General features: G+C 32.0%; 1 protein-coding gene across 50 annotated transcripts in view; it reads left to right on the forward strand.

Moving 5' to 3' along the window:
- The window catches only part of LOC134534020 (protein abrupt-like), a 354312-nt gene that overhangs the window by 9448 nt on the left and 329572 nt on the right, over positions 1–15292 (forward strand). Inside the window, exon 6 of one of the 50 annotated variants that reach the window (XM_063371916.1) lies at positions 11319–15060. The exons of the other annotated variants lie outside the window; for them this stretch is intronic. Coding sequence (XP_063227986.1) covers positions 11319–11590 — 272 coding nt within the window. The 3' untranslated portion in view covers positions 11591–15060. Of the gene's footprint in view, positions 1–11318; positions 15061–15292 lie in introns of those variants that run through there. 50 annotated transcript variants of the gene reach the window in all.

The raw sequence follows: 15292 nt of genomic DNA on the forward strand, positions 1-15292 counted from the left end.
GGTGGTAGCCACCATACATAAAAACAAACACAAAAAATGACAATTAACAAATACAAAACAAAATGAATTTAAACATTGACACATACAACAGACACAGAATCTGAAGTTATACCTGGTGTGAATAATTTAAACATAAAGTAAAAGATAATACAAAAGGAAATATAATGCATTACAACACCATGGAATATACTACATGTAATTAAGGTAAGTACAGAACATATTATGTAGATAGTTACAGTTAGTATCCATAGATTGATATACAATTTTATATTAATATATCTAGTATTTACTAATTTAGGGAAAAAACATTAGAGCATAATGATTATTCTGGATGCAGAAAAAATAATTTTTTTAACAAGTTTTTTCTCTCTGCTAGGTAGTAAGTGATTAACATACATATTGAAATTGTTAACAAGTATATATATATCATTTGTATTTAAGAGAGTGCACAGAAATGGAGGGTTATGGCTATTAAATGAAGGAATTTTAAAGCAAGTAACATCAAATATATAGGACATAAGATTACCATTATAACATTTGAAAACAAATATGGCGTCCAAGATCTTTCTTATAGTTGATAGTGAACCAAGGAGGGAATTAAAATCTATGTTATTGATGGTATTTAATTTTTTAATATAGTCAGATATTTAGATTGTATCCTATCAAGCTTTTAAATGTCTGTTATTGATGCTATTCCATATAATAGAACCATATTCAAGTTTTGATCGTAATAGTGCTGTATAGAGCTTAATACCTGACAAGGTAGCAAATGTTTTAAAGGTATGTTAAAATATTTTTTGTTTCTCATATGTTTGTGTAACTTTAATGTGTATTGTCTTCAAATGCTGAATATTAACTATCTACATGCATTGCATGTATCATACATTCTGGTAGATTGAACATTATGATAATGGAAGATTGGAATATCATTAGGCTGTTTATGAAAATGAGAAGTACTTGATTTTATCTTAACCAGATAAAACAAAAGTAATTATGTACGAGTTCTGGCATTGACTACAGTTTGTCAAAAATATTGTGTTGACTAATTTTGTCAATATTTCTCCAATGGTGTGTAAAAATTTGATTTTGCGTGGCTATTAAAATTACACTTATGAAAATATGCGGGTTTGAAGAGTATTTCACACAGTTCCTGGAAGACTATTTACTACTTTCTGGATAACATAAAGGTGGGTTGAAAATTAAACATATTTTTCTTAAATTTAACCTATATTTATATAATATTAAGTGTAAACTTTATTTCATGGTACAATTTTTTTTATTCTAGTTAATAGAATTTAGATGTTACTTTGTTATGTAATTTTATGGTTTGCTAATTTGTGGGAATAGTTTGTGGAGATAAAATGCTCGTAAGTTTAAAAAGCACTGGTGAGTGTTTTTTTTTTGTAATTTTGGGTATTTTTTATGTGTTAATATTTTATTTGAATTTACAAGGCATGTTTTTATGCAGTCATATTGCCTGCATGTATGCATACGAATTTATAAACATTTTCATTTGAAAATAAAAAAAATTTGCTTATATTTCATCTAATTCACTGAAATTGTGAAGTTGACTGAAAATTTACGCTTATATTTAAACTTTTTGAATTGATAACGCAGCACTTGGTTTTTTGTACTTTGGTGGGACGCCACTGAAGTGCTGTTAAACCTTTGCTTAGCGTGCATATAAGAAATATTAACGTGGCGATAACGACTTGTTTGTTGAAGAAACATTTGAAGTGAGGTTGAAGTTAAAAGAAAAGTTGCAGAAAGAAGAAATTTTTATAATGGTGGGTATCCTAAACTATTCTCTTATGTGTTTAGTTTTTTTAGTTTATTGTGTGAATGGGTTGTGCGCTGTTTAACATGTAAAATTTTTGAGTGACTTTACTTTTAGTATTATATTTTTATGATGTTGACATGGGTTGAAAGTAACAGGTTTTTGTAATGCAGTAATCTGGTTGACGACCTGTCAGAAGGTAACATGTTTTTGTAATGCAGCAATTAATTGCGTGCAAAAAAACCCATTCTCTATTTTGTGTTTATGTTGCTCCTGAACCATACTTTCTGATAAGATTGTGGGGATATTTGTTGCTCACTGATAATTTTATGCAGTAATCAATGACATACTTGGCTTCAAACTTGCTGAGTGTCTTGTGTAGGAAGTGGAGGGGTTAATACAAACCACAACACACAAATCTATACAGCAACATTTTAAGTTCAAGAACTGATGCAGTGTGGCAGCTGAATTGGCAAACTACAAGCAGCAGCACATCAAGAGTAGTCCACACAACTTGAGGTTTTTTTTACACTTGTACTGAATTCTGCAACGTTTCAACATCAGTGAAGCTTCTTGTTCTACGTAAATTACTGATTTTTTTTTATTCACACAACTAGAAGCCATCACCATTTTGTCTATTTTAAATTAATACTGACTATATTTTTAATACTTATATTTTTGTTAAAAAGTATGATAGGTTTTTGTTAATTTTTTTGTATTTATATTAAGAGCAATTAATTTTTTAAAATTGTTTTGGTTAATAATGCAAATTTATTAAAACATCCTGGAATTTAATTTTTGTAGTTTACTAACATTTCTACCAAGTTAATTTTTGTTTGCGAATAGACTTGTACATTTAGACTGTTCCTGCGTTAGTGAAACTTCATTTGTATCATAAACTGCAATAAATTTATTTGAATGAAAGTGTTCATTGTTTTTGGCAAACCTTAAATTTTTTTAATTTAAACCCTTGTAATAAAAGAGTAGGGTAACTTGGCAATGGTAAGGAAAGTAATGTTAACTATGTTAAACTAAATATTTTCAACTATTTAATTATTTTAAAGAATATTATACCAATAAATGAAAATTTTTAGTACAACAGCATGATCATTTGTAATTAATCCCAGATTCCTTATGTAATTGTTAAGGAAATGATACTATAATGCATTGAAAAATATAACGGGTGCCTAGGTTTTCATTTAATTACAAAAGTATTGCTACATCTAATAAACCACATTTTGCACCAGTTTAAGAAAGTCATGGCTATAACAATTATTGCCTACATAAAATCATTCCAGAAATGTACTTATACATTTTGGGCCCCACAGCAGTTTACACATTAGGGAGCAAGTTGTGTAGAACTCACCAAGAGCTGTATTTGTTTTGGAAAAGGGTGGGTCAGGGATGAAGTAAATCAACAAATGACATCTTGATATGCCAGATTGTGCTGTGCAATGGTATGGCAAGTTGCTTGATGCGTAAGTTAATAGTGGTTCCTCCAAATACTTAAACACACTTAAAGCATTTATTTTTTGTACAAAATCATTACTTTTTTAAATTTTCATTTAAGATTTTCATTATTGCAAGAAAAATATATAGCTTGCTATATGGAATCTGTTATCAATTTTTGCACCTTTTAAGTTAAAAAAAACTTGTTAGCTGTGCCAAAATTTGTCTTAAATATAGGATACTTATGATTAACATTGATGCACATGAGATTGCCATGCTAATTCCTGAAAAATGAACATTTTTAAGGGAAGGTTTCTTACACCACCAGTCTATTCTGATTTGTCTACTTCCATCAGATTTTCTTAACAAATAGGGTGCTTATGCTATTGTAATTAATATTTCTTATTCCTGAAAAATGAACATTTTTAAGGGAAGGTTTCTTACACCACCAGTCTATTCTGATTTGTCTACTTCCATCAGATTTTCTTAACAAATAGGGTGCTTATGCTATTGTAATTAATATTTCTTAAGTATAAAATGTGAACATTCCCCCTTGCCACCTATGAATCTGATACAGTGCGCCTGGCCCTTTGAAGTAATGCTATTTGACTAGTGTAGTACAGTCAGATTCAAATTAGTGCCAGCCTTTTGCTTGTCCTTGCATATTTACCTTGGATGATGCACATGTTTTGAGAGAAGCCAGCAGCTTTCAGGCTTGCTTACGTCGTGTACATGGAAGGCTACAGGACTAGATAACCTTGTGCATACACACTGGCAAATCATGGTAAACTGTCTGGAATTGTGTTTATAGTTAAAATCTTTAATAGAAAACTTAAATTTATGCTTTTTTTTTTGTTAGAATTGAAATTTATATCTTACATTGATATCATTATTTTGTAACTTTGAAATTTCAGTGCCAAGTTAGAAATGCTATGCGCAAGTCCTATTATGTAAACTATTTAAACTGAATTTTATAAAATTTAATTTTAGGGTTTTTTAATCTCAATGTTAAACATGGACTTACATGTGCTTCGTGCAGACATTCATTTGTACTGTAAATTATTTCAATGGTAGCTATATCTTCATTAAAATCAGTCAGCAGACACTACACATCAAAACAATTTATTTTGATTAACATGCACTCTTATGGAAAAAAATGCATTTGATTATCGCCGTTTCCCTGGAATTAATTAAAGCGTTACTTTGAGGAGTGGATGTACATGTCCTAAGGGCTGCCTACCTGAGCGCTCATGTTTTTATGCAAAGCTTCAGAAAAAGAAACTCAATTTGGAAACAGCAAGATATTGTGATTTGCGACGAGCATTTCGGAATACGCTGGGGCCAAATGAGTAGTTTGCTGATTTAATTTTTTAACTTGTGTTTCTGAATAGTGGAAATGGCTAAAACATTTGTTTATAGAATAATTAGGAATGAAATGCCTGTACAAGTTCTTAAAGATATTAAAAGACTTGAAAATACACCATTTCCGAATTTCTCTGCAATAAAATGGTTGCCCTATGCCCAATTATGTCTGCATGCCAGTTCACAGCTTTGTGCTTTGAGGTGACACCATGCTACAAACACAAGTGAATGTAGCACTTAATCACACCTCACTAACATACAATCCTGACAATGAAAGGGACCCCGTGGTCAGTTGTGTGTGTGTGTAAGGTGGGATAAGTGCAATGTTTGCTGGGGCTTCTAGTTATGGTATCACTAAGTGCAAGTCTGTGGACTGGTGTAGAGCTTGTATGTTGTGCACAGGGCAACTATTGAAATTTTAACAGTAACTGTAACATATGGTAAAGAACTAAATATGGTGTATGGCAAGGTGGTAATGTCCTTTCAAAAATCTACTGGGAATTTCATGTGAATAACTGAATGCTATTTGTAAACATGACCACTAGGATGTCATGAGCAGTTTTCAAATTGAGGTTTTTTTTTCTGAACCTTTGCACACTGAATGTGGGCTTTGACAACCATCTGTTGTAAATTGTGTGTACACTGTATGTGCCAATAGGAAAGACTTGGTGCATTATAGTTGTGTATTGCTTTTGCTATGGGTTAGCCCACTACATCACAATTGTGTACTTGCCCTGCCTTCATAAATTAATTTTTTAACCACTGTACAAATACTTGCATTTAATAATATTGTAACTATCGTAACATTAAAAAAATATATATATATTTCCTTAGCCAGCAAAATTTTGCTGTGAGAGCATTTAAAAACATTTTGTTCTCATTGATCACCCTAATGACTTTATAATTGCACAGCATGGTTAGAACTGAGGCACAGTTAACAAAGGTTATTGCTGAACAGGATCATCAGGAAGAGCTGAAGCTACAATTGCACTTACAAATGGCTAAAAGCTGGAGAAATCTGGGGACTACATAAGGTAAGAAGTAACATTGTTAACAATATATGTAAAGTTAAACACCCAGAACATTTTAGAAGCTGCATACCCTTATATCTTAAACAAGCACATATGTGAATAACAGGAAATTCTGTTATACTAAGAATTCAATACACATTTGTATAACAGGATGTTCAGGAATTGCTGGGCTTAGGGCTACTCTTTCGATGGCATGTGTGCAAAGCTAGAGAACTGTTTATACTTCTAAACTACTGTATGAAAAGTATTTGAAAATATTCTGAAGTTGGATTGGTTTCCAAATTGAAGGTTTTAAAGGTCTAAACTGTGTTAGGACTGGTGCCTAGTTAAATTTCCATATGCAATTGGTGAGGTATTATGGTGGTTGAGGATATGTGACTGCAGTGCAATGATGTTGAATGTTCTATGCTGTGCTGCAATTCATAAAGATGCTTAAATACACATGTAGGTGCAGTGCACATTTACTGCATATAACCTTTTAATCGTATGCCTAAAACTGGTTCTCATAATGGAAAGGTGAGCGCCAAATTGCTTCTGCGTATATTGAAATAAATGTCTTGGTCTGCGTTTAACTTAAAGTACATAATTAAACTGATTTTTTTTTTGGCTGCTTGAAGTCTGGTTTGTGTAATAAAATTTGTGTGATGTTTGCATCTGTACTGTAGGGTTATTTTTCAGATTAATCTGTTAAATACTGCTTGTTTTGGCATTCCCTACTGAACAGAAAAATATATTTCCAGCAATTTTAGAGCATCCTGTATACTGAAGTCTGAATCTTACAAACTCCTGCTGCAGGTTCACTATTTGCATATGCACAGTCAATTTGGGTAAAGGTCCTCCATGTTGTAAACCTGTGAAGGTTTTGCATAGAATTTACCTAAGTGTCTTGTCAAAAGGGAACAGTTTAACATAAACTGCTGAAAATGTGGTTGCAAAATCCTTTTCTAAAAATAATTGCTGCTAACACCTTAATATTACATTTTCAAATTTGTTACCCCCAAAATTATTTCAAAGAAATTATTTTAAGATATTCCAAAATAAAGTTTTGCTGTGATTGTGTATTTTAATTAATTGTCCTTATAACCAGTGTTCAAAAATAAATGGTTAATCTATTGACACTTAAATTTACTTAGCTCCAACTTTGTGTATATATATATATATATATATATATATATATATATATATATATATATATATATATATATATATATATATATATATATATATATATATATATATATATATATATATATATATATATATATATATATATATATATATATATATATATATATATATATATATATATATATATATATATATATATATATATATATATATATATATATATATATATATATATATATATATATATATATATATATATATCTATATATATATCCCTTGGGAAGCACTTCTGAAACAATGCAGTTACAAGTATGTTGAACATGCAGCTGAAGTTGGTTGATTTCTGACTGATACACTGAACTACTGTACATTTTGAAGTTAACTTCAGAAATTTTTATTTTTAAAATCGGAACATTATTGGTTAAGTTTTGAATAAAGTAAAGAGAATTAGTATTTAAAACCTATTTTTCTTCCACACTCCTGCCCCGTTAATTAAAATTCTATCTAAAAAATAATTCTCTAAATAGGTGTTTTCACAATGCTATTTTATCTGAGAAACATAGAAAAACAAAACTAATACTATGTTACCACTGGTTGGTACACAAATTGAATGCTTTACAAGGGCATTTTCTTATCAATGCCAAATAAATAAGTTTTAAATAGGTGGGGGCGGGGGCTCTCTCTTCACTGAATTTTACAATAATAAACAGCTTTTCTTAAATTAAAAAATTAATAGTTTGTAATAATTGTAAATTTTCTCTAACTACAGTGCAGTGCTTATTGTTTTATTAATAGTATTCACAAGCATTGGGTGGGGCAGCTTACTATGTTCCTCCTCCACAATATATTGGTGCAGTATAGTTAATATCTGGAGAGAGTAATAATTCCTAAGTGTAAATGCTGTTCTGACAACATCAAAGGAAACTTTTTAAAGCCTACTCCCAAAGAAAATTTTTTCTTGTAAAGGAAAAACCATAGTGCTGTGCTAGAAAACCACCTAAACCTTAACACTAACTTTTAAGGCACTATTCATTGTGTTTTAGGACTCCTCAGTTGATGACTGCATACCAAACACACAAAGTTGATAATGTAATGACTTCTTATGTAAAGAATTTAAATGAATTTACAGTATTTGGTGGTTAGTTTTAATTGCTGTAATAGGGAGAAGCTGTGGATAAATTCCCAATTGTAAATCTTAAGGGTGGCATAGTGACAGGCCAGCTCTTGTACACCACTACTGATTTACATGTTTCCATGTTCATTATCATACAGTAATAATTAACATTTCACAAAACTTATCTTAAATGGGTGCACTTCATACACAGACACTAGTTTATTAGTTAACTACTATGAAAGTAATTGGCTGCAATTGTGCCACACTTCACTGGACGATAGTGTTTCACCTTTAATATTTAATTTGTACCTTTCTGAAGACAGAAGAATGCAAATTTGCAGGTGGGTAATCAAGTTATAATAGTTATTATTTTTCAGTTAAAATAAAATATTGAATCATTGAAATGCAGTAATTTTTATGGTGATAAGAAATAAAACAAAACTGAGTGTGATCAAAATTAGTGGAGTTTTAATAAACTTTTTTATGATCTTAATTAGATTTTGGTGTTATTTCTACTCACTGCATTTAAAATATCTTTCAAACTAAGTAGAAAAAATAATTTAAAATTTTTTGGTAATTGCGGGGGGGGGGGGGGGGTGTTTATATGTTATCCAGTTACTATTTAAAAAAAAATATTTAATATAGATTTTGATAATAGACCCAAATAATGTAATGCAAAATATTAGTCTGTAGTGAAAATAATTTAAGACACACTTGTTTGAATTCTGAAGAGGGTTATTTTATTAAAGGGTGATTTTATTATCTGATGGGAGTATAAGTGAGCTGGCTGTTTACCCACACCTTGATTATAACTAACCTTGTTGGATAAATGAAGGTTTCTGAGAAAATGTTTCTTAAAAAAATCCGAGGCCAACAATTGCATTCGCATGGTTAACTAACATGCTAGTCTAACAGAATTGTAGAAAGTATTGGTAGTGCAAAAGTACCTATTTAGGGAAAGGATTTATTTGTCCCCTCAAAATAAAATTATGCATATGTTCCTGATTAATTTGGTTGACTAGAAATGTTTCTACGTGAAATTCATATTAACTCCTGTGAAATGTGGATTTGTCTTGTGACAAGTTATTTTATACAAATGATAGGAAGGTTACAAAAGGAAATGCATGCAGGTATCAGTATTGCAACTTTCACAAACACACTTGATATTAAGGTTGACACTAGAATAAATATAGCTTGAAAATGTCCAGTTGGCAACGGATGGCCAGGCTTTTAGTACAGTTTTGAGGGATGTGTGGTAGTTTAATTTGAAAGAGCTGAATACTAATTACCTAATGGTGTGTTATCATTTATGAAAATTACACAAAAAAGAACCTATGCATTATATGAAAAGTCCCTGAATTGTGATTTTAAGGTTTTATAAAAGTGCAGTTTATGCAATGAACATATAGGCTTGTAGAAGTTGTTAGTCGTCATCTGATAATGAGTGCTACCATTCATTTAGGATTATGATAATGTGTGAATACATCACCAATGAGTATGTTCTGTATTATTTCTTGGATGGGGCATGAGAAGAAACACAAGCGATGCTATAAGATATTATGTTAAGTACCTAGTGTATTTAATAGTACAAGATATGAAGATGCCCCTGGTAACTGAATATGTATTTTGGCCAATTACATTGTATGATCACCGTGAACCAGTCTGAGCAAGTGAGCTTGTTTGAATCCTGAATCTGGCTAAGAAAATTGATTTAAATCTGCACTTATTTGGGTTGCAAATTGAGACTTTTTAATGAAACTGTTTGTAGAGAGATAAAGGGGCGTAATCCCAAAATCCTCAAAATTCTATCATTCCCACTAACTAGAGGAAATAATTTGAAAATAATTCTATCCCACCCACTTTCCCAGATATGAAATTCAGCGTATGCTCTTACTTATTGATAGCTATCTTGAGAGGGATGGAGTGAGACTTAAGATTAAATTTTTATTTACTGCTTACCAGATTTTGTTTACTACTTATTCTACTTATTGAAAGCATCACTTAAGAAATGTTATAAAATAAAAAATAAATAATGGTGGAAGTAGAAGAATTTCTACTACCATTTTAAATTTGGAATGTTAACATTTGATTTGGTTGGAAATATTCAGAGTGTATGTGTTTTAACTCATGAGTCACCAAGATGAAGATTTATAGTGATTTGTGTTCATGATATACTGCATTATAAGACAATTATAAAAAAATGATACATACTCTGGCAAATGTTGGCAAATTTTTTTTTTTTGCCTGTAAATACTGAGTGTAGTGGTGTATATAGGAGTTATTTTCAAAGAGGAATTTGAAATAAAAAAAAATTTAATAAGAATATGTGTAACTGTTACATTATCAGCATCAACATGAATCACTTTCTGTGTAGTATGTTGTTCCAGGCATTGTGACAACCATAACCAAAATTAAAACACCACCTTAAAAGAAATCACAAGTTTTATAAAATAAATTTGGGTCAGGTGGGGGTGGGATGTATATACTATATAATATACATAAATTATATATATAATATATATTATAAATAAATTATATATATTATATATAAATTGTATATATAAAATGACCCCTTGCTTCTGCCAGTGACTAAAAGGTTGGACACCTAAGCTTATTGGAATGTAAATGTTATAAGGTATTCTGGACATCCTTGTAAAAATTGTTCCTTCTAATCAAAATACAAAGATCACTCACATTTGATTTTGCAGATTTTTGTTGCTGGCTATTATGTCACACAGATTTTAAATGAGTTTAATTCAAAGAATACCTTAAATAAAAGGTACTCGGTAAAAATGATGCACAAATGAAAGGCAAGATAAATAAATTAATTACTTCATGGTATCACTGGTTCTGCACCTCCACTATACCTAGGATTACAATTGTGTTTGTCAAGCCTTTACTTAATATTTTATGTACATGATTAATGTTCTAATAATGGAAATTAATAGATTGAGACTGGATCAATGATGCAAATGGAAAAAACTTTATTGTGAGGTTTGTAACTTGAGTTTGTGTGTTGCAAATCTTTCAAAAAGCCCCATTATGTTGTTCCTATTGACAATAGCTGATCATAAACAATAATTACTTGTAATGTCATTTAAGTCACTTTTGTTTTGTTTCAGGTGTTAAGATTTACACCAGTTCTATGTTCACACAAACAGCAAAATGTTTTACATACTTTTTGAGACTGTTTATTAATCATGGTACTCAACATAGCAAATATATGTTGCAGATTTCCTTGTGTATGATCTCCATTTTTGTAATTATTTATTTACAGGAATTTAATACATTTATACAATATTTATAGTTTATGTACGTAAGGGGTCTTGGCAGTTATATGATGATAGCCATTTTCTGCACGTTGTAATTGCGACCACGTTGTTGGCGAGAGAAGAGCGGGGTGGACGGCGTGTCGGCTGGCAAAACAACTACTTGAAGCGCTCGTTTTGTCTTGCAGGGGACGTGAAGTTGTTCCAGTCGCGGCGCGGCTTCGTCTGGGTGCTGCACAACGGCTACCGCTACAACAAGAACCGGCAGAGTGGACTGCGCACGTTCTGGAAGTGCTCAGGCTACCAGCGGCACAAGTGCCGCGGCCGGCTGGTGACTCTAGGCACGCGCGTCACCAAGGTGGCCCCCCACAACCACGTGCCGTTCCACGACGTGGACGGGGGCCACTTCCTGGGCGGCCCGGCTCCCGATGCGCGGGAGGAGGTGGTGCACTGGGTCTGAACTCACGAGGACTTCCTACAAAGGCATTTACCAGCTTTCATTCCAAACCATTGGGATTCTTAATCCTTTGATACCAATGGAATCGACTGATTCTAGACTCAGAATCAACCCCTTTCTCTCTCTAGTAAATTAAGGATTTCAGCATTTGCTTGGAGTGATTGTGTGTGTGAGTGTGTGTGTGTTAGTGTGTGTGTGGGGGGGGGGGGGAATACAAAAAAGGAAATGAGGTTAGCTGGACTATGATTCGAACCGAGATTGTCTGGAAAACGGAGTCCAGTGTTTTAGGACTGCACCAGCTCACTCCATAGAATGGTAAATGTATGTTGCACAAATAATAAAGCAATGCACTCAAATGATGCTTTACTTATGCTGGCAGGCCTGCTTAGAGTCGGACTCTTTGCCTCGATCCTGTGTCCTGGACCCCAGTTGGTGAGGTAGCTCCATGGTGCAGAAATACGTCTTTAAAATTCTGTGAACAAGATTCCTGCAAACTGGGAAAACCCAGGGAATTCAAATGGTTCTTGAAAACAGGAAAAATATTGAAACTGTGTTGCAAAACACTATCAGCAATTTTACATAATTTACTATGTAGTATGTTAATATCTTAAAATTGATAGATATTTTAATCATAAATTAGTGAAATATTAATTCATAACACTTACAATAAAGAAATCTAAGGGTAAACTATAGTGTTTTAATTTGAAACACAATAAAGTATCAAAGTTTCAAAACAAATATATTTTTTTTATAATTTTTAGACTGGAAGTGTTGGTTACATAAAAAATAACAGAGTAAACTGTGTATTGTAATATATCTGCGCTCATGCTAGATAGACTAATGATATAGGGGGGAAAACGTTATATTTAAAAGCAAAATAGGCAGAAGAAGAGTGTGGGAACTCTGGCAAAACACATGTTTGGTTGCAAAATTCATAAACTGTTAATGGGTTCATTGAACCAGTCAAGGACCATTCCCAGCAGAACTGTTTTGTCGACCAGAAAATGGTATCAATGTTCTTAAAAATATATTGTACAGATGACTTGAGATGGAATTAATTATATAAATACATACAGCCAGTACCTATCTTTGCAAATAAGATTTACCAGAGTTGGTATTTACTATGGACTAAGAGAAAACTCTCAGCAAACCTGCTGGATGACAATATTTGGTTGATTACCGTTTATATTACTTTTCCTTTGCTTTAAAAATGATTTTCTTTTGTTCACAATGAATCTGTAGTGTGATGCTTACGATGCAAGAGACAGCATTATAAGTTGTGCACCTTACCTTCATCAACTTCATCTAAAGCTCTATCTTATGCTGTGCTCGTTATTTAAGAGCTAGTGTAGAAAGCATACAACCTGTTTTCTTTCATCATGATGCCTTCCGTTCTCCACCTTCTGTAATTTGGCACTGATCGACCTGCTTGCGTGTTTTCTAGCAGGTTACGTATCACGTTTGCACTATGTTACAACTATGTTTATACAACCATAGTGCAGCTTATTACAATTGTTTTTAAACATAATTTTAGTTTTTTTTTTTTAATATTTCTATTAAAACTTTAATGAATTTTTATAATCCAGCAAAATCGCTACTCCAACACGGCCATGATCTTGAACGTGCAAGATCATAGTGCTTTTACTGTACTACTTTTGATAATTACCTATATAGATTAAGTGGGCCATTTAGAGACTTGAGATATTTCTAGAGAATTGTGAATTTTGTGTGTGATAGGGGTTTATACGGGATCACATGGCAATGGAGACCAGGATGGCAGGGCCGGGAGTTGAACTTTGGTTCCTCTGGAGTACAAGTCCAATGTGTAATCACTGCACTGCCTTGCCTTAGCTGGTGTAGCTATTGTGCCCAGTGCTTTTTTTTCCAGGCATACAGTCACTTTACATTTGTGAGCACACTTAAGTCTCTTGCAGACTGTCCAGTGTGTTCTTGTGGGCAGTTTGCTGGATTGCATGCTTAAACCAAAGAAAGTAATTGAGGTACCTTACGCAGAGAAATACACTGAAAGAAAGTGAGCGTTTGTGATTTGTGGAGGTTCATGAAGTGAGGCAGGCTGGTAAACTTTTTAACATTTCTTATCTGTAAGTTATTTAGAAAGGCCAGGAGAAAGTTGATACTATTAATTAAAATATTCAAAGTGTTGTCAAAATCATAGGAAAGCTAAATGTGATTTGAAGAATCAAACAGCATATGTAAATCCAGAAACCCATAAGAAAGTTTTGATAAATTCTTTTACTCTGAACATTTAACAGTAATAATGTGAGAGATATTTCTGTGTTCATTTCTAGAGGCAAGTGTTTTCTGTGGTACCCCTCTAGTGACACATTTGGCAGTACCACATATTCTATAAAATTTATATAAGTTTTCTTAAAACTTTTTTTTTTTTAACTATGAGAGATACATAAAATTAAATGTTATTTTGATACCTTGAATTAATTTTTGTGAATGTTTTCAGTGCATTCAGATTATTAAAATCGCTTTTTTAAACCATGATTTGGAAAAAACTTTAATACCTACTGTTTTTGCATGCACATATACAAATTTATCACATGAGCATCATCATTAAATTTTGTTTGATAAATTTGTCAAATCATTTGTTGCATTAAGTGTCAGCTAATTGTAGTAATTGTATTTTGTATTCTAGATAGTGATGTACATGTATTTAAAGAATTGTTGCTAGATCTAAGTAAAATTAAATATGTTTGTATCGTAACTATAAACATTGGGACACTTTTTCTTGTTTCCTTTCTGTAACTCACATAAGCCAAGAAAATGACGTATGCTTTGCTTTATGTCAAATTGTTTAGCAAGCTGGCATTTTATTTTTGTTGCTAATTTTATGCATTTTGATATTTGTTATCTCCCCTGTCCAGATTATGTGTTAATGGTTCAGTCTCATGGCCCGGCATTATTAAGTTGTGATAGAGTTTAGCAAAGTGATTTGAAGTCCACTAAAATCTTTTGCAATATTATCTCCTTAATTTTTGTTCAGTTTACTGTATTGTATAGTCATATTAACATTGAGTTCCGCAGCTGAAATGTACATGTTATTATTTTACAAGTATATAATGATAAAAGACTTGGCTGATAGTTTCTGTGTAAAGTGTTACCTTCAAGTTTGTAGTAAATATGTGTGTAAAGTAATAATAGGTTTCTAAACAAATCAAACTTAAAGGTTTTTCATTGTATAATAGATTTTTGAAGGATGTCAAAAGTATTGTAAAATCTCATAGACTGATCAATGTTTAGAAATAGATCCGAAATATTGTTCAATATATGTTAGTAACGTAACTCAATACTATTTTGGATGTGGTTTGATTTTATTATTACATTTTAAAAACATGAAATTTATGTAGATAAGGCAGCAGTGGAATGTTTGTGTATGAATATGTACATTTAAATGAGTTTATGATTGTAAACTTTTTTTTTATTAAATTTGAGTTTTTATTGTTTAGGAAGACTTTATTTGGTACAGCTGCAAACAATTTTTTATGGATAAACTTGAAATATGAATCCACTTGGTACTTTGTTGAGCAATATTAAGGCGATTGGTGCACGGTAAAAAACGGTCACAGGCCCGAAAACAATAAATTTTGTATCATATGACCACTAAAGAGTCTAGATGCCTATGTGGGTGACCGTTACTATGTAGGGAGGTCAGGAGCTTAGTTCCAGCTCGTCAGT

This window comes from Bacillus rossius, chromosome 7 (assembly GCF_032445375.1).
Source record: "Bacillus rossius redtenbacheri isolate Brsri chromosome 7, Brsri_v3, whole genome shotgun sequence".
NCBI classification, from domain to species: Eukaryota; Metazoa; Arthropoda; class Insecta; order Phasmatodea; family Bacillidae; genus Bacillus; species Bacillus rossius.